General features: G+C 41.6%; 2 protein-coding genes across 4 annotated transcripts; both read left to right on the top strand.

The window, feature by feature from the left end:
• The first annotated feature begins 312 nt into the window (after nt 1-312).
• Nucleotides 313-5,990, top strand: LOC103459418 (uncharacterized). 2 transcript variants are annotated; one of them, XM_008400943.3, is made up of 7 exons: nt 313-535; nt 1,529-1,731; nt 1,822-1,911; nt 2,030-2,119; nt 2,230-2,340; nt 2,512-2,635; nt 2,912-5,990. In XM_008400943.3, the coding sequence occupies exons 1-7, from the start codon at nt 511-513 to the stop codon at nt 4,618-4,620; spliced, it is 2,352 nt and encodes a 783-aa protein (XP_008399165.1). In that variant the 5' UTR covers nt 313-510; the 3' UTR covers nt 4,621-5,990. The 2 variants fall into 2 exon arrangements, with proteins under 2 accessions (XP_008399165.1, XP_008399163.1); XM_008400941.3 differs by having other exon boundaries at nt 314-535; nt 2,027-2,119.
• A 766-nt stretch (nt 5,991-6,756) lies between these two features.
• On the top strand, nt 6,757-15,147 carry LOC103459417 (uncharacterized). Of its 2 annotated transcripts, XM_008400939.3 has the most exons (15): nt 6,757-6,941; nt 8,421-8,621; nt 8,759-9,130; nt 9,210-9,407; nt 9,679-10,038; nt 10,181-10,519; nt 10,596-10,949; nt 11,842-12,044; nt 12,139-12,246; nt 12,666-12,758; nt 12,840-12,950; nt 13,117-13,240; nt 13,325-13,351; nt 13,613-13,804; nt 13,930-15,147. In XM_008400939.3, exons 1-15 carry the CDS (start codon nt 6,866-6,868, stop codon nt 14,727-14,729), a joined length of 3,558 nt encoding a protein of 1,185 aa, XP_008399161.1. In that variant the 5' UTR covers nt 6,757-6,865; the 3' UTR covers nt 14,730-15,147. The 2 variants fall into 2 exon arrangements, with proteins under 2 accessions (XP_008399161.1, XP_008399162.1); XM_008400940.3 differs by lacking the exon at nt 13,325-13,351 and having other exon boundaries at nt 6,758-6,941.
• Nucleotides 15,148-16,580: the final 1,433 nt, after the last annotated feature.

The raw sequence follows: 16,580 nt of genomic DNA, 5'->3' as shown, positions 1-16,580 counted from the left end.
GAAAAGGTAATAAACAGAAAGTGCGATATCAAAGATTGACTGTGATGCAATATTTAGAGAATGGGACAGGAAATAAATGCTGGAAAAAGACAGGAAATGCTTTAATCAAATACTTTTTTGATGGTGCACTTTTATGTGTATGCTTATTTTCCGAATAAACACTTAGTTTTGATTATGTCAGAAATGGTGCACTATGAGGAATAATTTTTAAGTTTTAAGACCAGGTGCTTTTTGAGCCAAATGATCAGGATCTTGGAAAAAAGCCGAGACTCCCATCACATACTCAAAGACGGTGCTTTTATATTGTACAGGAATATCCGGCGGAAGTAGTCAGGCTTTTGTTTTGGAAGGCTGGAATCCAGTGGCCGCCATTATTCTTCGTGGCTTGACGCCCGAGATAAGACGGTTAAATAATTGTAACTATTATATTTAAGGATAGACTGTTGTTTTATTAGTTCGTTTTGAGCCGTCAGTCAATTGTTTGACCCAGCCGCGCATTTTGAGGCCAGTATGGACAGACGGTCCAGTACAACAGGTAAGTTGCTAAGCTAACTGTAGCTGCCGCCGAGAATGGTGTTAAATAAAAAAATGAAGGAAGCTCCATCTGCTGCAAAAAGACTGTTTTCTCCTTTTCAGTGGGATAAACAAACACACGTCTGCTCCGTGTTTTGCTGGAGATAAATAATAAGCAAGTCAGCTAACTATCAAGCTTTGGCTGCTTTGTGATTTTTGTCGTTTAAAGGAAGCCATCCAAATGCGCGCTCCGCTCAGCTGTAAAGCATCTCCAGAAACGGCTTATCACGTCAGTGTGGCGGACTGATAGCTGCTTGCAAAGTTTGAAGTATGACATTAGCTTGGCGCTCAATCTCTCCATCACTGCACACGCACACGCAGGCGTGCACTTTTTCCAAAAACAACTCTACACCCTGGCCACTGCTGCAGCGCCCCCTGTGGCAACACGTCGCTTACCTTGAAAGAGACCAAAACAAAACGGTACATAATTCTGAATTGGAAGAAAAATCCCTGGTTTTAAAGCAGTTTTTGTAAATGGAAATCTGAGAAAGTGTGGCGTGCATTTCACTAAATAAATTCTGAATAATTTTGTAGAGCCACCTTTCAGCTGCTTGCGTTCTGGGGTGCTTTGCAGCAGCTTTGTAGATCTAAGAGACTAAGAGAATGTTCCTTCTTTGTAAAGTAGCAAAGGCTCAATCAGATTGTAGGAGAAATACAAACATCAGTTTTCAAGTCCTGCCACAAATTGTCAACTTGATTTAGTGACTTCATAATGATACCCAGCTAGGTGGGTATCATTATAATATCTATTTATTTATTTTTTTTAAATCTTTATAAATTGTTTTAAAAGTCTTAAGGTTTGTGTCTGGAAAAGTACGTATATTTGAAATGGATTATTTGCCAGGACCTAGATTTCCTGATCGTTGAGCTTTTCATCATACATCTGTGTGGCTTGTTCTCATTGCACATGTAACTCCATCACTTGTAACGCTGCAGACGTAATGTCTTTGAACAGGAGGTGCCCTTCCTCTGGCCTCCCTCCGCCTGCTGGCCTCCCCGCTGCAGCTGACCTATTCGTACATATGGCAGGTCATACGGCAGAGGAACGTGAAGCATTACGGCAAAGTGGAGGAGTTTGTGACCATGGTGACGCAGATTGTCCCTGAGCTTCTGAGTTTCAAGCAGACAGCACAACTTATCTTGGGGTTAAGAGCAAGAGTGAGTTTTCTTTTTTATGTCTGCAACAGAACTCTCAGATTATTTGTTTTCTCACCACTCTTATATTTGTATTTCTGTTCAATCACTTAGATAATCTTGGACCTGCTTCAAAATGATGGCCCACCAGATTCCAAGACTATTCAGACTCTTATAAATAGGTTAAAGATGACATCCTCAGCGGTATGCATGCAACTTGTTGATACGTCTGTAATATAAGCTGTGTATTCCAACTAAACACAATATACCAGGATAATGTGGCATGAATAAAATCTGACTGAATGTTTTTATACCTTAGAAGGATGTAGAGGTGGAGAAATCCCAGACAAACTTTATGGTTCTGATCCAGAATCTGCTTAAAAATCCCACCGAGAGGAAACGATTCTTTCAGGTATGACTTGATGTGTGTTGGAACTTGTTTTTTTAAAATTTCATCTCTTATATTGTCTGTAGATCCAGTTCTATTGTATGCTTGCTTGACACTTGAAATAACTTTTGCAGGAAATGTTCCCTGTTCAGTACGGCGTCAAGTTTGACACGGCACTGCAAGCCTTGATTGCTGGCCTGGTGTGCAAACTGGAGCAACTTCTTCCCGTTCCCAATCTGTCTCAAGTATGCACGCCTATTATCTCAGCAATTTACCCTCTGCAGTTAACTTTTTTTTTAATGAATCAGGATTAGAATAGATCAAATCTGCAAGGACGTACAGAAAAATCACTACTGCAATACAGTTTGTGCTGAAAATGTAGTAATAACTTCCACTTATTGGTACTCCTGCTTTAGCTTGGCGCCATGATCTCAACGGATGCAACTGTTCTTGATGCATGTGGGGGGTTCATCCCCGACCGTGGTGATCTAAAGACTCTTCTGCAGCACCATCAGAGCAAAGGACTCCTTGGTGTGAAAGGTATATTTTTTCAAACACAACCACAGAGTTGGGATTTTATGATATAAACCAATATAATGTAGTACATGTTTTTTTTGGAAGGAAGGGTTACATAGTTTTCAAACGTTAGAGTTTAGGCCTGTAATGTAAATGTGATTTTTATTTCTTTGGAGGGTATAAAATATTTTTGAAAAGCACTTTTAGTTCATTTTCTTGGCGATTTTGCTGAGAAATAAGAAACCTGTTAGGAGAAATAATGGCTAACTGTACTTTTTTGGTTGTTTTTGTTTTCTGCAGCAACTGTCTCGACTTCAGTGGGGGACTGTGTGCTCTCCTCTTTGGCTTTCATGCCCAAACCAGTAGAAACACCCTCTCCGCCGCCACCACAGCCACAGCAACAGCCACAGCAACAGCCACAGCAACAGCCACAAAAGCAACCAGAGGCTGCAGTCGCGGAAAGCAGCCCTGCCTCTCTCAGTGACAGCGAAGATGTTGGAGGTCTTTCAGATGATGCTTCGAGCCCGGCACCCTCCGTCGATGCACCTCAGCAGGAAGAGCCAATAGGCGACAAAACAACCGATGGAAACGGAGAAAAGGAAAAGGATGTCACAGCAACAGTGCAAACCCAGCCGGAAAAAAGTTCTGAACAGCAGCAGCAGGAGGCAACAACTCCTGAAGGAGAAAAGAAGGATGGAACACCAGCAGCGTCAGAGAAACCAGAGTTACAACAGCTGCCTCTGAAATCAATCCCTTTCAGGGTTGTTCAAGTGCCCGCCAAGCCTTCTTCCACGTTGGCGAAAGACAACCAAAAGCCTCAAACCCATCGAGTCACTTTGCATCAGTGGGTGTCACAGATCGCCACAAACTCCATGTCTCTCCCAGCGTTGCCGCCCCTTCCTCCCGGCAGACTGAGCGACGACGACGACGACCCAAGGCCAAGCATCAGACGGAAGAAGCAGTTGAGACACCTGATTGATCGGTTCACCTGCACAGTGTGCGATAAGAGCTTCCCCTACCAGTCCAAGCTGATGGACCACGAGCGCATTCACACGGGAGAGAAGCCCTTTCAATGCTCGGCGTGCAACAAGAGCTTCCGCACGCAAGCGTTCCTCAACAACCACCTGAAGACGCACAGCACAATGCGGCCCTTCGCCTGCGGCCAATGCGGCAAGTGTTTCGCCAAACTGCAGACCCTGACGAAGCACATCCTCGCCCACAGCGGACAGAAGCCCTTCTACTGCAACATCTGTAATAAGGGCTTCACGCAGTCCACCTACTTCAAGCGGCACATGGAGTGTCACACGAGCCAGATGACGTTCCCCTGCAAGCACTGCAGCAAAACCTTCCCGACAGCATTCAAGCTCTCCAACCACGAGCGCTGGCACACCCGGGACCGCCCGCACATGTGCGAGCGCTGCGGGAAGCGATTCCTGGTCCCCAGTTTGTTGAAGAGACACATGGGCTACCACATCGGCGAACGGCAGTACCTCTGCTCCCAATGCGGGAAGACGTTTGTGTACCTGTCTGACCTGAAGAGGCACCAACACGACCACCTGCCCAAAACTAAGATCCCGTGCCCCGTCTGCCAGAAGAAGTTCTCCAGCAAGTACTGCCTGCGAGTTCATCTGAGGATCCACACCCGAGAGAGACCCTACCGGTGCCCACTGTGCGACAAGAGCTTCACGCAGGTCGGGAACCTGAAGGTCCACATCCGGCTGCACACCAACGAGCGCCCCTTCAACTGCGACGTGTGCGGGAAGACCTACAAGCTGGCGTCCCACCTCAACGTCCACAAAAGGACTCACTCGTGTAAGAAACCCTGGACATGCGAGACGTGCGGGAAAGGGTTCACGGTTCCCGCCCTGCTCAGGAAGCACGAGCAGATCCACGTGAAGGAGGCAAATCCTGATTTTGCCGGCAAGCGGAGGGTGAGGGGAAAGCACAAGAAGCAGTCGCTGAACAGGAAATACGACGAGGAAGAAGAGGGCAGCGATGACAACTATTGAAGGAGACGTGATGAATGAGAATCCCCTGATGAGTTGGAGCTCATTGCTGATCGCTGCTCAGATAGGTCGATGGAAACAGCTGCTATTCAGGGCCAACTTAAAGATGCCGCTTAGTACGTGGATCTATGACTGAAAACATGTGGCTGATTAAAAGACAACTGAATCTTAAGATTATAGTTAGAGTTTAGAGTAAATCAAGTGGCTCTTATGTGTGCTCATGCATGAATAATGGTCAGAGTTTGTTTTAGTAATGCAAACAAAAGGGTAGATGTCAGAAGTTTAGTTCAAAACAAAAAAATTATGCACATGTCAGGCCTTTTTTGTTTCTGTAAGAACTGTAGCTCAAAAAAAAAAAATACAGTGCATCATCTTTGTACAATTTGGATCCTGCAAAATTTACAGAATTACAATTTTATCCCCAATAAGGCATTTAAGGCTATGTTCTTAACATTTATAGATTATGATTTTAATAAACTCAAATGAATGTTGACTGATTCATTTATGGACAGGAAGCGATGAAAAGTAATTTGGTTGCATTTACTGAATAGAACCGTCTGGATCTGGCAAAAATTAGCTGACTCTGGCCGATGAATCAGAACCATTATTTGAATAATTTAAAAAAATCTGATTTTGGAAGTTGTTAAAAAAAATTGATGCACTGATCATGCTTTTCCTTTCTGATAAAGACTTTCTACAACACTTTAGAGAAAAAAAGATGTACAGCAGTTTTTTTGATATACTTATTTTGTGAATCCAACAGGAAATGAAAAACTTGGAAGATTATTCCCTTTATGCATAAAACCACAGATCCAGAGTCTTCAACTGATTTTTAATTATGTGTTTGTTGATGCATTCAAATCAGTCAATAAAGGGAAAATCAGCAGGTTTATAATTCTTTGCCGATTGGTGCATCTCTATAAAAATCCATCTTTAGCAGAAGGCTGCATTTTCATAGTTGGCTTGTAACGTGAGCATCCAACAATACTTTTTTTTTCTTTTTTCAAAACGTGACTGTAGACATTTTTTGTGTATTAAAAAGGCCGTGGCAGAAAAAGACATTTTATTTCACTATTCTGGTTTAAATCGTTCTTTATCAATATTCTCTATTCAATCATTGATGTAAACATTTAAACTTTTCTGTTTTTGCTGAATGCCAAGAACCTTTTTGTTTTGATTTATGTATCACTTGTTTATTTTCTATTTTATTACTTAAACAATAGAAATTGATTATATTTAAAGTTTATTACAGAAAATGTTTCATTAAAATTATGTGCAAGCAGTTATGTATATACCCCAGTTATAATATGCCTGTTCTCAGTATTTTGGTTTTTCATGCTGTAAAAAGAAAAATAAATGGTAAAATAACTGTTTTTCTAATGTATCTTATAATTCTTTCTGAAATGGACTCTCACTTGGCAAGGGTTAGTTGTAATGTCAGTTGTAGTGGGGAAAATGCTCTGCAGATTGCTGCATGACCACATAGCAGTCAAAGAATCATTTCCCTTCAACAGAAGGAAACCGCCAGCAGAACCAAAACCATGCTCAGGATGAGCAGCCATCTGCCGTCAGACTGGCAGGGGTTGAAATTACAGAAAGGGGTCACAAGCACCGGTCCAGGAGTTTTTGTGTTGAGAAAACAAAGATTACTGAGCTAATTGGAGCAATAGCTGCTTCAGTTGTGTTTCCAGAGAAAAACAAAAAACTAACAGTTAAACTGGGACGTTTTGGGCAAGATTCTGCTACAGTAGCATCAAAGCATCCAGAGAAAATGCATAGCTACCAGCAGCTGCTCAGTTATAATAGTACTGTATTTTATTTGTCAAATTCAATATTTGTATAGCAGTTACTCTGGGTTGTATATCTTTTTGTGTATATATTTTAAATTAATTAATCTGAGGGCCATCTTGAAATATTGTAGTTTTTAATCATTTTATTATTATAAATTAAACATTGCTATGTTATATTACTAATGATCCCTGCAATAAAACAGACTACTATTACGTGGGGAGGAGGGTATCCTCTACCAAGATGGCGGCTTCATTGGCGTATCGCTTCAATGAACAGCTGAAGTAACGGCGACGGCTACGTTTTCGTTCTGATTGGCTCGTGTCCTAATACGTCACTACAGCGACCAGAAAACTGGGCGCCATTTTGAAAAAATAAAAAAGTGAAAACATTCCACATTAATCTTTTGTATTATTATCAGTATTTTATAAGCTTTGTGTTCACGGTAGAAGAAGCGGACATGGAGCCAACGGTGAGCTGGTCTCCCGAACAGACCGAGGCGCTCCTCTCCCTGTGGTCGGAGGAGAAAATTCAACGTGAGTTGGCAATATTGATAAGCAATGAGAAGGTTTATAGGGAAATGTCAGGCAGACTGACCGCACTGGGAGTCAGTCAGTGGTGACAAACCTTAGAGACAAGCGTGTGCGAAACACCCTTTTTATTGCTCTGACGCTTAGACTCTGTCATACAGGATGGTGATGCTGCAGGACCCCTGTGAATAAATTGTTAGAACAAGATTCATTAAAAGCCCAATATTCACCGTTAGAAACTGATTATCTCACCCGTTCTTTATGAAATTGATCATTCATTTAATTCTTAAGGTTCCCTTGCATGTTGTACCCTAAGATACAAAAATGGTCTTAAAGAGCCGTTGAAATTAACATTGTTTACAATGAATGCAATTATCAATTTTAGCACAGACAGTTTTAACAAATATTTATGGATTTTTAACCTCTCAAATGATCAAAGTCTCTTTGTTTATTAATTTTAAAAAGTACCAAAAGGTTGTTTAAAAAAAAAAAAGAAAGTATACCATGTAGTAAAATAAAATACGTCATTTACTTTTTTTAAAATTATTTTTGTGCGTTGTCAATTTTAAAATATATTGCTCTATTTGGATCTCCTTGGCACAAAATGTTATTTTAAAGACGGATACTGAGATGTTATAAATCAACATTCAATTTAATTTAAGTTTTTGAATGTTATTAACTTTATTCATCACCATACAAGAAATATTTCTAAATATTTAGCCATGGGCTGCACAGTGGTGCAGTTGGTAGAGCTGTTGCCTTGCAGCAAGAAGGTTCTGGGTTCAATTCCCGGCCCCAATCCTTCTACATGGAGCTTGCATGTTCTCCCTGTGTTCTCCCTGTGCATGCGTGGGTTTCCTCCCACAGTCCATAAACATGACTGTCGGGTTAATTGGCCTCTCCAAATTGTCCCTAGGTGTGAGTGTGTGTGCATGGTTGTGTGTCCTGTGTGTCTCTGTGTTGCCCTGCGACAGACTGGCGACCTGTCCAGGGTGTACCCCGCCTCTCGCCCGGAACATTAGCTGGAGATGGGCACCAGCACCCCCCGACCCCACTGAGGGACAAGGCTTTAAAGAAAATGGATGGATGGATGTTTAGCCATGAGTCATGTTTATTCTTTTAACAACCTTGATTCTGATCAGACTTTATGTGATTGTGCAAAGTTATTAAGGGGAGACGGGCATCTCTGCTGTGTTGAAAACAATATACCATGAAATTTTGAAAATATTTCAATAGGGAAAGAAGAATAAAAGTAGGATTCAAATTGTATTGTAATGTAAAATCAAAGTAATTTTAAATGGAACTAAAATTACCGAATTTTTGCAGGGACACAAATTTAACCTTTTAGTTTAATATGTATATGAAACAGTTGGAGAATGTAAAATTAAAATGAATTCCCAAATACACATCCTGGGCACATTTTATATCGTGTGCATCAAGACAGCCAAAACTAATACACATTTTATCCTTTTTCTCCCCTTGCAGATCCATCTGTTGTGACAAATATTCCCAATTCTTTTACCACAAGTTTCCAAGGACTTAAAAAAACAGAAATCACAAAGGATGCTGTTTTCTTCCCCATTAAAGTGGAGGACTCTAATACTCCATGCACAAGCAACGGGGCGGTTGAGGCTTTATTGCAGACTTCAGCCATGTGGCCACCCACCACTGTGGGAAGGAGAAGAGGTAAGATCAAGGACTGATTTGTCTCTAAAAGTGAGAATACGCAATCATAGTGGTGTAAATAAAGACAGTCTGGTTTAGTGGTACACTAGAACCAATCGACTCTTCACCTTTGGCTGTATCCTCTTTGTTTTTCTCAGATAAGCCCACATGCAGCTGGTCAAAGAAAGAGGTCCTAACGTTGCTGACGCATTGGGCCAATCCGGCCGTGCAGCAGGAGCTCAGTCGCAACGTGAGGAACAACGCCGTCTACAGCAGCCTCAGCGCCAAACTGGCGTCGCTCGGGTACAACAAAACGGCGCAGAAGTGCAAGGAGAAACTGAAGAAGCTGAAGCAGGATTACAGGAGAATCAAGAACAGCAATCACCTGGACGGTGGGAAGAATATATGGTTTGACATCATTGACCAGGTTCTTGGTGCTTCGGTTGCTGCAGCACAAAAACATCCAGAAACCCCAAAGCTGTCCTCAGCAGAGCCCGCTCTACCAGTTTCGTTTGAAGAGAACTGTGAAGGTAATCAGAAGTAAACATCCGTCCACCTCCAGGTTCCAGTGGGCGAAGCTTATTAGTTTTTAATGCGCTTTTGTTGCAGGTTTTTCCCCTCCGACAAATGACTTTGACACCTTCTCCGAGCCCGACCCGGCGCTCCCGCCCTCCGACGTGATGAAAGAAACGGATTTCTTCGTAGTCAGAATTGAAGACAACACGGCATCGACGAGCACTGCGGGTTCCTCCACCGCTCAGCTGGCACCCGACATGTTTGCAACCAGACATGTGGAAAAACGAAAATGTAGGTATAAAAGCCCTGAAACGGAAGATTAAAATAATAGCTGTTTTAACATTCTGTTTCCAAAAATGCTTTCTGTTTCCAAAATCACAAGTGATAACTTATCAAAAACTTTTTATCGGATCCTTGATCTTGAAAGAAAAGTTACCACACAATTTTCTTCAACCATCAATATCTCTGCCTGAAACTTCCAAAACTCTGAATGTGTTATGTGTTATTTAGAGCTCAAAACTTATGAATACTGAGTTTGTGCAACCTGCTTTTATTCAAACAGACGTCCACACATGCAGCTGGTCTAAAAAGGAGGTCCAGGCTTTGCTGGCTTACTGGGCCAACCCGGTTGTCCAAGAGGAGCTCCGCCGCAACGTGAGGAACAACGCCGTCTACAACAGCCTCAGCGCCAAACTGGCGTCGCTGGGATTTAGCAAGTCGGCACAGAAATGCAAGGAGAAAATAAAAAAACTGAAGCAGGACTACAGGAGGGTGAAGAACAGCCAACATGTTGGCTGGGCAAGGACTGCGTGGTTTGGGATTCTAGATGAAGTCCTTGGTTCTCAGGGCGCGCCGTCGAAATCTTCCAAAACTCTGAATCCTTCATCAGGAGAGCCGAATGAAGGGGACATGGAGGCTGAGGGTTGGTGGAGAAATTACAATGAAAACATGAATTTCATTCCTTACGGTGTCGGAGTTTTATGTTTAAATCTTGACCACCTTAGAAATATCATCCATAAATTTATATCAAGCACTTTCTCTTCTTTTTCTTTCAAATCTCGCAGATGGATGCAGGTGGTCCGCTGATGAAGTGCAGGTGCTCATCACTCTCTGGGCGCAGCCAAACATCCAGAAGCAGCTGCTCGCCTCGGAGGAAAACGACGAAGTCTTCACGTACCTCAGCGACGAGCTGGCTCAGGTCGGCTTCGCCAAGTCGCCCCAGCAGTGCAGTCTGAAAGTGGACAGGCTGAAGAAGGAGTACGCCAAACTGAAGCAGGAGGGCGCAAACGCGAACGATAAGAGCGACTGGTTTGCCATCATGGATAGCGTTCTCTTCCCCGAAGGAGAGGCCTCCAAAGAGCGTAATTTATCCGCCGTGCTGACGGCTTCCAATCCCCCCGAAGGTGAGCGACGATGTTTGACGGCTGAACGCTTTGGGGAGAAGTTTAGAGTTTGTGTCTGTTTTGTCGTTTGCGATAGATTTTTCGCACACCCTTTGGACGACGGAGGAAGTTGACGCTCTGCTGACAAAATGGGCAGAGGAGCACGTCCAGGACCAGCTGAAGTCCACCGAGGACGACCAGAGGGTGTACGCCCAGCTGAGCTCCGAGCTCGCCACCCAGGGGTTCGACAAGACCACCAGTCAGTGCAGGACCAAACTCCGACTGCTCAAACAAGAGTACGAGAGGATCAGGGAGCAGAAGGACTCCAAAGCACAAAAGACTAGGTGGTTCGTCATCATGGAGAATGTTTTCCGTTGCCACAAGCCAGAAACGGAGTCTGGTCCTTCGTCTGTGGAGACTTCGCAGCAGGAACCACCTGAACGACTAGAAGGTATTGTTTTAATACAGACAGAAAAACACAAATATCTAATTTACAGGTTATTCACAGGCGCATCTTAGTTAATTGGAATATTATCAAAAGGTTTATTTGTTCAAGAAAGTTGATTCAAAGTGTCTCCATCCATTGTGCATACCTTATCAGTCTTCCTTCTAATGAATTTATGAACCTTTCTTCACAATCCTCTAAAGTCTGTGGTTAACTTTGTTTATGCACCTTCTTCTTCCACACGTTTCCCTTTCAATCAGCTTACTGTCCTCACACCTTTTTCTAACTAGTTGTTCCTCAATTAACTTTCGCTTAATGTGCTTGTGTACATCTTCATGCTAGTTTTTCCTTCCACTCAACTTTCCATTTGTATGGCTGTACATCATTTTTGGTACTTTTTCTTTTCCAGTTATATTAACTTTCCAGTTAATATCCTTGTGCAGCTTTTTCTTAACATTTTTCCCTTCCACTCAGCTTTTTAATATGCTTATGTAGCTTTTTAAAAACAATTTTTCGTCCACAAACTTTCCAGTTGTTATACTTGTGCTCTTTTTTCACTTGTCAGTTTTTCCTTCCACTCAACTTTCCAATAATATGCTTACATATGTCCTTCTTTGTAGCTTCTGTATCCTTTTTTTAGAGTGTGCTATAAATCAGCTGTCTTTCTAATGATTGTGTAGACAGTAACATGGCCATAACATAACGTTCGTATATTAAAACTTCTGCTTCGTCTAAACTATAATCCATAATGATGTGTAATTTATATTTTTAAAAAACCACTTTCTGAACCGACTTACTGAATTAAATGTCAGTATAAATGATTCGGATGCATCTGTAAAGGAAAATAAACTTTGCTAAAGACAACTGTAATAATAAATAAGATAATAATTGTTCGCAGCGTGCGGCTTGTCCATCCCGTCTCTGTGCCTCCTGGTTCCCACCCTACGCCTGATGTGTGCCTTTGCCTGGAAGGTGATCCAGAGCGGCAACGTTCCACACTACCGAAAGGTGGAGGAGCTGGTGGTGCTGGTGACGGAGTTGTCTCCGGAGCTGCTTACAGCCAGAGAAAGAGTTCAGCTCCTGCTCAGGCTGAGGGCGAGGGTAGCTACAGCCACATCTCACTGCATTTCCGCTCAACGTTTCGTAGGAGTAAAACATTACAGTGAGCACTTTTATATCTCTGGGTCTGTCTCAGTTTGTGCTGGAGTTGTGCCAGAGTCGGAGCACGGCGAACCTGCTGAACATCCAGCCTCACCTGAGGATTATCCAGGATCTCAAGATGAATGCTGTCTGCGGTCAGGAGGTTCGTAGGAGGTTTTTATTTTGTACAGTTTTCCATTTTTAGTTAATCTGAAAGTATAAAAAGTTTAACATGGAAAGACGAGAGAACACGTAATTTGACTAGGGTGGTTGTAATGAGATAGCTAATGTCCAAAACTGTCCAAAACAAAAAACAAGACTGGACAAGGAGCCCAGTTTGAATTTTAATCACATTATTATAACAACCATTAGGCACCACATTCAAATTAAATTGCTTTCTTTTTCAAAAAATATGTTGTGTGAGCTACCAATAAAGATGAGTTTAGTTTGAGATTTTTTACACGTAATAATGTGACTAGACATTAATTATCAGCATTTTGACCTTGATGTCTGTTTGCATTGCAAATCGTCACAGAAGACGGCTAACACACTTACTTGTTTTGGTTTCGACTCTGTTTAAAGGAGCTGAATGAGTTGGAGAGCTCAAAGTCAAATTTTGTAGAAGTTATTTATGCCTTGCTGGAGGACGCAGAGGAAAGAAAGAGGTTTTTCAAGGTGGGATTCTGTTAAAACAGTTGCTGTGATTCTAGTAGTTTCAATAAAGACTGGACATGCTGGTTGTTGTTGTCTTCCCAGGAAGTCTTCCCAATACACTATGGAGAGCAGTATGAAGCCACGCTGCAAAGATTAGTTTGGAAATTCATCTCCAGATTGGATAATCTTTTGCCCATTCCCGATATAAAACAGGTAAACGATCAGAATGAGTTACTGAAAAAAGGTGCTGCATATTAAAGAAGAAGCTGTAACTTGCTGTCAAATACTTTGGCTTAATTGTTAACGTCGGTGTTCAGGAGTGGATTTGGTTTCTGTGTGTTAATGTTTTTATTTGTTGTTATTTTAATGCCTGATGCAGACTGCAGAGTGGCTCAGTAGCGCCCCCTCAGTCATGGAGGAATGTGAGAAGCTGGTTTTGGATCCAGAACAGCTGAGGACGCTGCTAAACTTCCAGGAGCAACAAACAGGAAATCCAAACAAATGTAATTGACTACAACTTTGAAGAAATCAGCATGCAGTTTTTTTTTTTATTCATTTGGTTAGTTTGACATGGTTTTCCATTTCAGTGGAATATCAGTGGATAGTATTTGAAGGTATTTTAAAACTTTTTTCTGTCATTATTTTTTTTCTGTCGTAGGATTTTTTAAAAGTAGTTTAAAAAATAGTGCCCACCAGATGCAAGAAGCTATAATGCACTGCAGAAACTCACATCTGCTGTAACAAATGTAAAATGTCTTTTTTGCCCTTTATTTCTACATTTGTGAAGAGTAACAATTAGCTGAGTAACAAAATGTTTGGCTCACTAGAAAAAATCAGGTCTGAAGGGGTTTTAATGGGGTTTTTTTCTCTTACAGGCTTGCCTCAAGCTCAGAATATGTTTTTGCCCTCGCTGTCTCTTCATCTGAAAGCGAACTCGAGGCAGCAACTACCAGTTCAGCGCAAAGGGTCGTCTCCTGATGACGACGAAAGCCAAACGCACGACAATTCGATCCTGGAGAACCTGGAAGATAAACAGAGCGATGGAGTGATGGCCGCCAACTGCTCAAGTATGCATGAAGATGTGTTTTACGGAAGTATTTGCCCTCTTAGAGTTTTCTTCTGTATTATCAGGCAGTTTTAAAAATGTTGATTTTATTTAGGAAAGTTAAGCTATTTTATCCGTCTCTTTCAGGTGTCATGTCTACACCTTTAAAACTGCATCGCTGCTCCATGTGCTCCTTCACCGACACCAAAGTGTCTGCACTCCTCAACCACATCCGACAGGAGCACCTGAGTCCGATAGACGACACTTTCGAAGACCACTTCTTTCAAAACACCAGCGTGGGGCTCGATTGTGAGCTTCCCAGCGAACTCTTATCAAATGTAGCAACATCAAACAGCCAAGGTCCTCCATATCAATGCGACAAGTGTGACAAAAGGTACCTCTCCAAATCATCCCTGATTGTCCACTACCGGATCCACACGGGCGAGACTCCGTACCTGTGCTCGCACTGCGGCCAAGGGTTCAGGTCGTCGGCCTACCTCGACCTGCACACGCGCGTCCACACTGGAGAGCGGCGCTACAAGTGTCACATCTGCGGAAAGACCTCCAACCAGCACCTGACGAGGCACATGCGCATGCACAGAGGGGAGAAGAACTACCTGTGCACCGAGTGCGGCAAGGCGTTCCTCTCCAACGGGGAGCTGAAGCTTCACATGCGGTACCACACGGGGGAGAGGCCATACACCTGCAAACACTGCGGGAAGGGCTTCATCGCCAAATGCCTGCTGACTGTTCACACTCGCCGGCACACCGGAGAGAGTCCCTACCGGTGTCCAATGTGTCCGAAATCCTTTCCCACGCTGAGAGCGCAGAAAAAGCACCTTAAGATCCACTCCAGCAAAAAGTCCCTACAGTGTTTGGAATGTGGTCGGATCTTCAGGCTGGAGGACACTTTTAAACTTCACGTTAAAACACATGAACTAATATAAAGCTGTTTTAACAAGATTCTGTTTTTTCAAGTTACACCTTTGCCAAATGTTCAAGGTTTTAAAAACAAATCACTGCCTCTGGAAAGATTAGCGCTTTTATCATATTGTGACTCTAAAGGAAAAAAAAAACTGCTCAAGTTTGCAATGCAATTATTTTATAAAAACTGTAAAGCTAGCATTCCCCCAAAAAAACTCAACATAAATGACTGTTTATGTTCTGATGTTTTATGATTACTCTGAAAATTATAATCTTGATTTAGATGTTTTTCACTCAGATATTTTCACAGAATGTTTTTTTAATTATGCACAATGTCACCCCCCCAAAAAAAGGCCTTCAGGGGAGTTTAATGTAAACGTGCGTAAAATGGTTCCTTAACAGGCTTATAATAAATGAGCTGTTACTTGATACTGAAAAGTATTTTTTACTCTGACTTTTTCTTTTTTTTTTACATTAGCAGTCATTTTTAGGAGTCAGGGTGCAACTTGGACTTTTCACCAGTCCATCACAGAATACTTGGCATTTTAGCTAATTATTTGTTTAGTTATGCTTAATACATTTTAAATCAAATATTTAGCATAAAATAAAGATGAAGATGCACGTTTTGCTAATATTTACCTTTTTTAAAAATCTTAATTATTTAGTTGGATTAAATATTTAGCTTGTCAGCTAAATTACAAATGTGGCTAAAGATTCAGCTGAATATGCAGTGATATTTTGAGATACAAATGTATATGTGGCAAAGAATTAAGCACTTAGCATTTGCTGGATAAAGTTTTTTTGCTAAATATTTAGTTTTGGTTAATAAATTACTTTATTTTTAGCTAAATGTGTCGCTAAGTCAAATTTGAACTGAAATAAAAATATGTAGCATGCTAGCCAAACAAGTTAGCAGCGCTAAATACTTGGCAAACTAGCTAACTTAAATATGTAGCGCTATAACATTTTCTTTTCTTTTTGAACATGCAACTAAGAACACTTTAACAGTTCAGGTTTAAATCATCCTTTTCGTCCCCGACAGTCAAGAGATTTTGTTCAGAGTACTGCAGTGACTCCCTCCACTTCCACTGACCCTGGCCCCTCACCGTGCGACCTCCACGAAGCCTTCCTCAGAATCGCTCACCAGTCGTCTGACCCCGTGACCTCACCGGGAAATCCCCCATCTGAACTGGACCCAACAGAGCCAACCACAGTTAGTCAGACAGTCGGTCCACAGTGAGTACATGAGATATGTCTGCTGCCGTTCACTCCTATATGAATGTATGTGGTTGTTCTGGACGTTAGTCACACAGATCATATGCTGGAATGAGTTAATTATAAGAACTGGATGCATGAATAACAGGGAGGACATATGGGCTTATATAGACGAGGCCAAATAGGTTGCATTGAGCTGAAACAGAGCTGAGAGATGTGTTGAATGATTATGTGCATTAATCATGTAAAGTACTTCATAGCTATAGAAATAACGGTTTATGACAGAAAAAAGCATCAGCACCAGTCAAGAAAATTTAAAAAAACAACAAAGAAAATACAGGTATAAATATATAATAGCACAAAATAAACTAGACCAGTGAGTCTTTAATGTCTCTACTAGCTTAGCACTTCAAGGTTATACTAATTAGAACATAGTATTTTGCTAAATTAGCCTCAAAAGTTACATTTTAGTCTCATCTGACATCATTACTCTTAGTTGGAACTGCCATTTCACTTTTGTTAAATATATATCAATAGGTATATATTCAAATTTTATTTAAGCCTGAATGTTTCACTGCTGATATCTGTCATTCAATAAACAAAATCTTAAGCACAAGCTGAGAATATTTTCACATATATTTATCAAAAATTAAAAGAAG

Source organism: Poecilia reticulata, chromosome 23 (assembly GCF_904066995.2).
Source record: "Poecilia reticulata chromosome 23, P_reticulata-male-v2, whole genome shotgun sequence".
Classification (NCBI taxonomy): domain Eukaryota; kingdom Metazoa; phylum Chordata; class Actinopteri; order Cyprinodontiformes; family Poeciliidae; genus Poecilia; species Poecilia reticulata.
The sequence above is the reverse complement of the archived record's forward strand: the minus strand, read 5'-3'. Positions and strand labels throughout refer to the sequence as shown.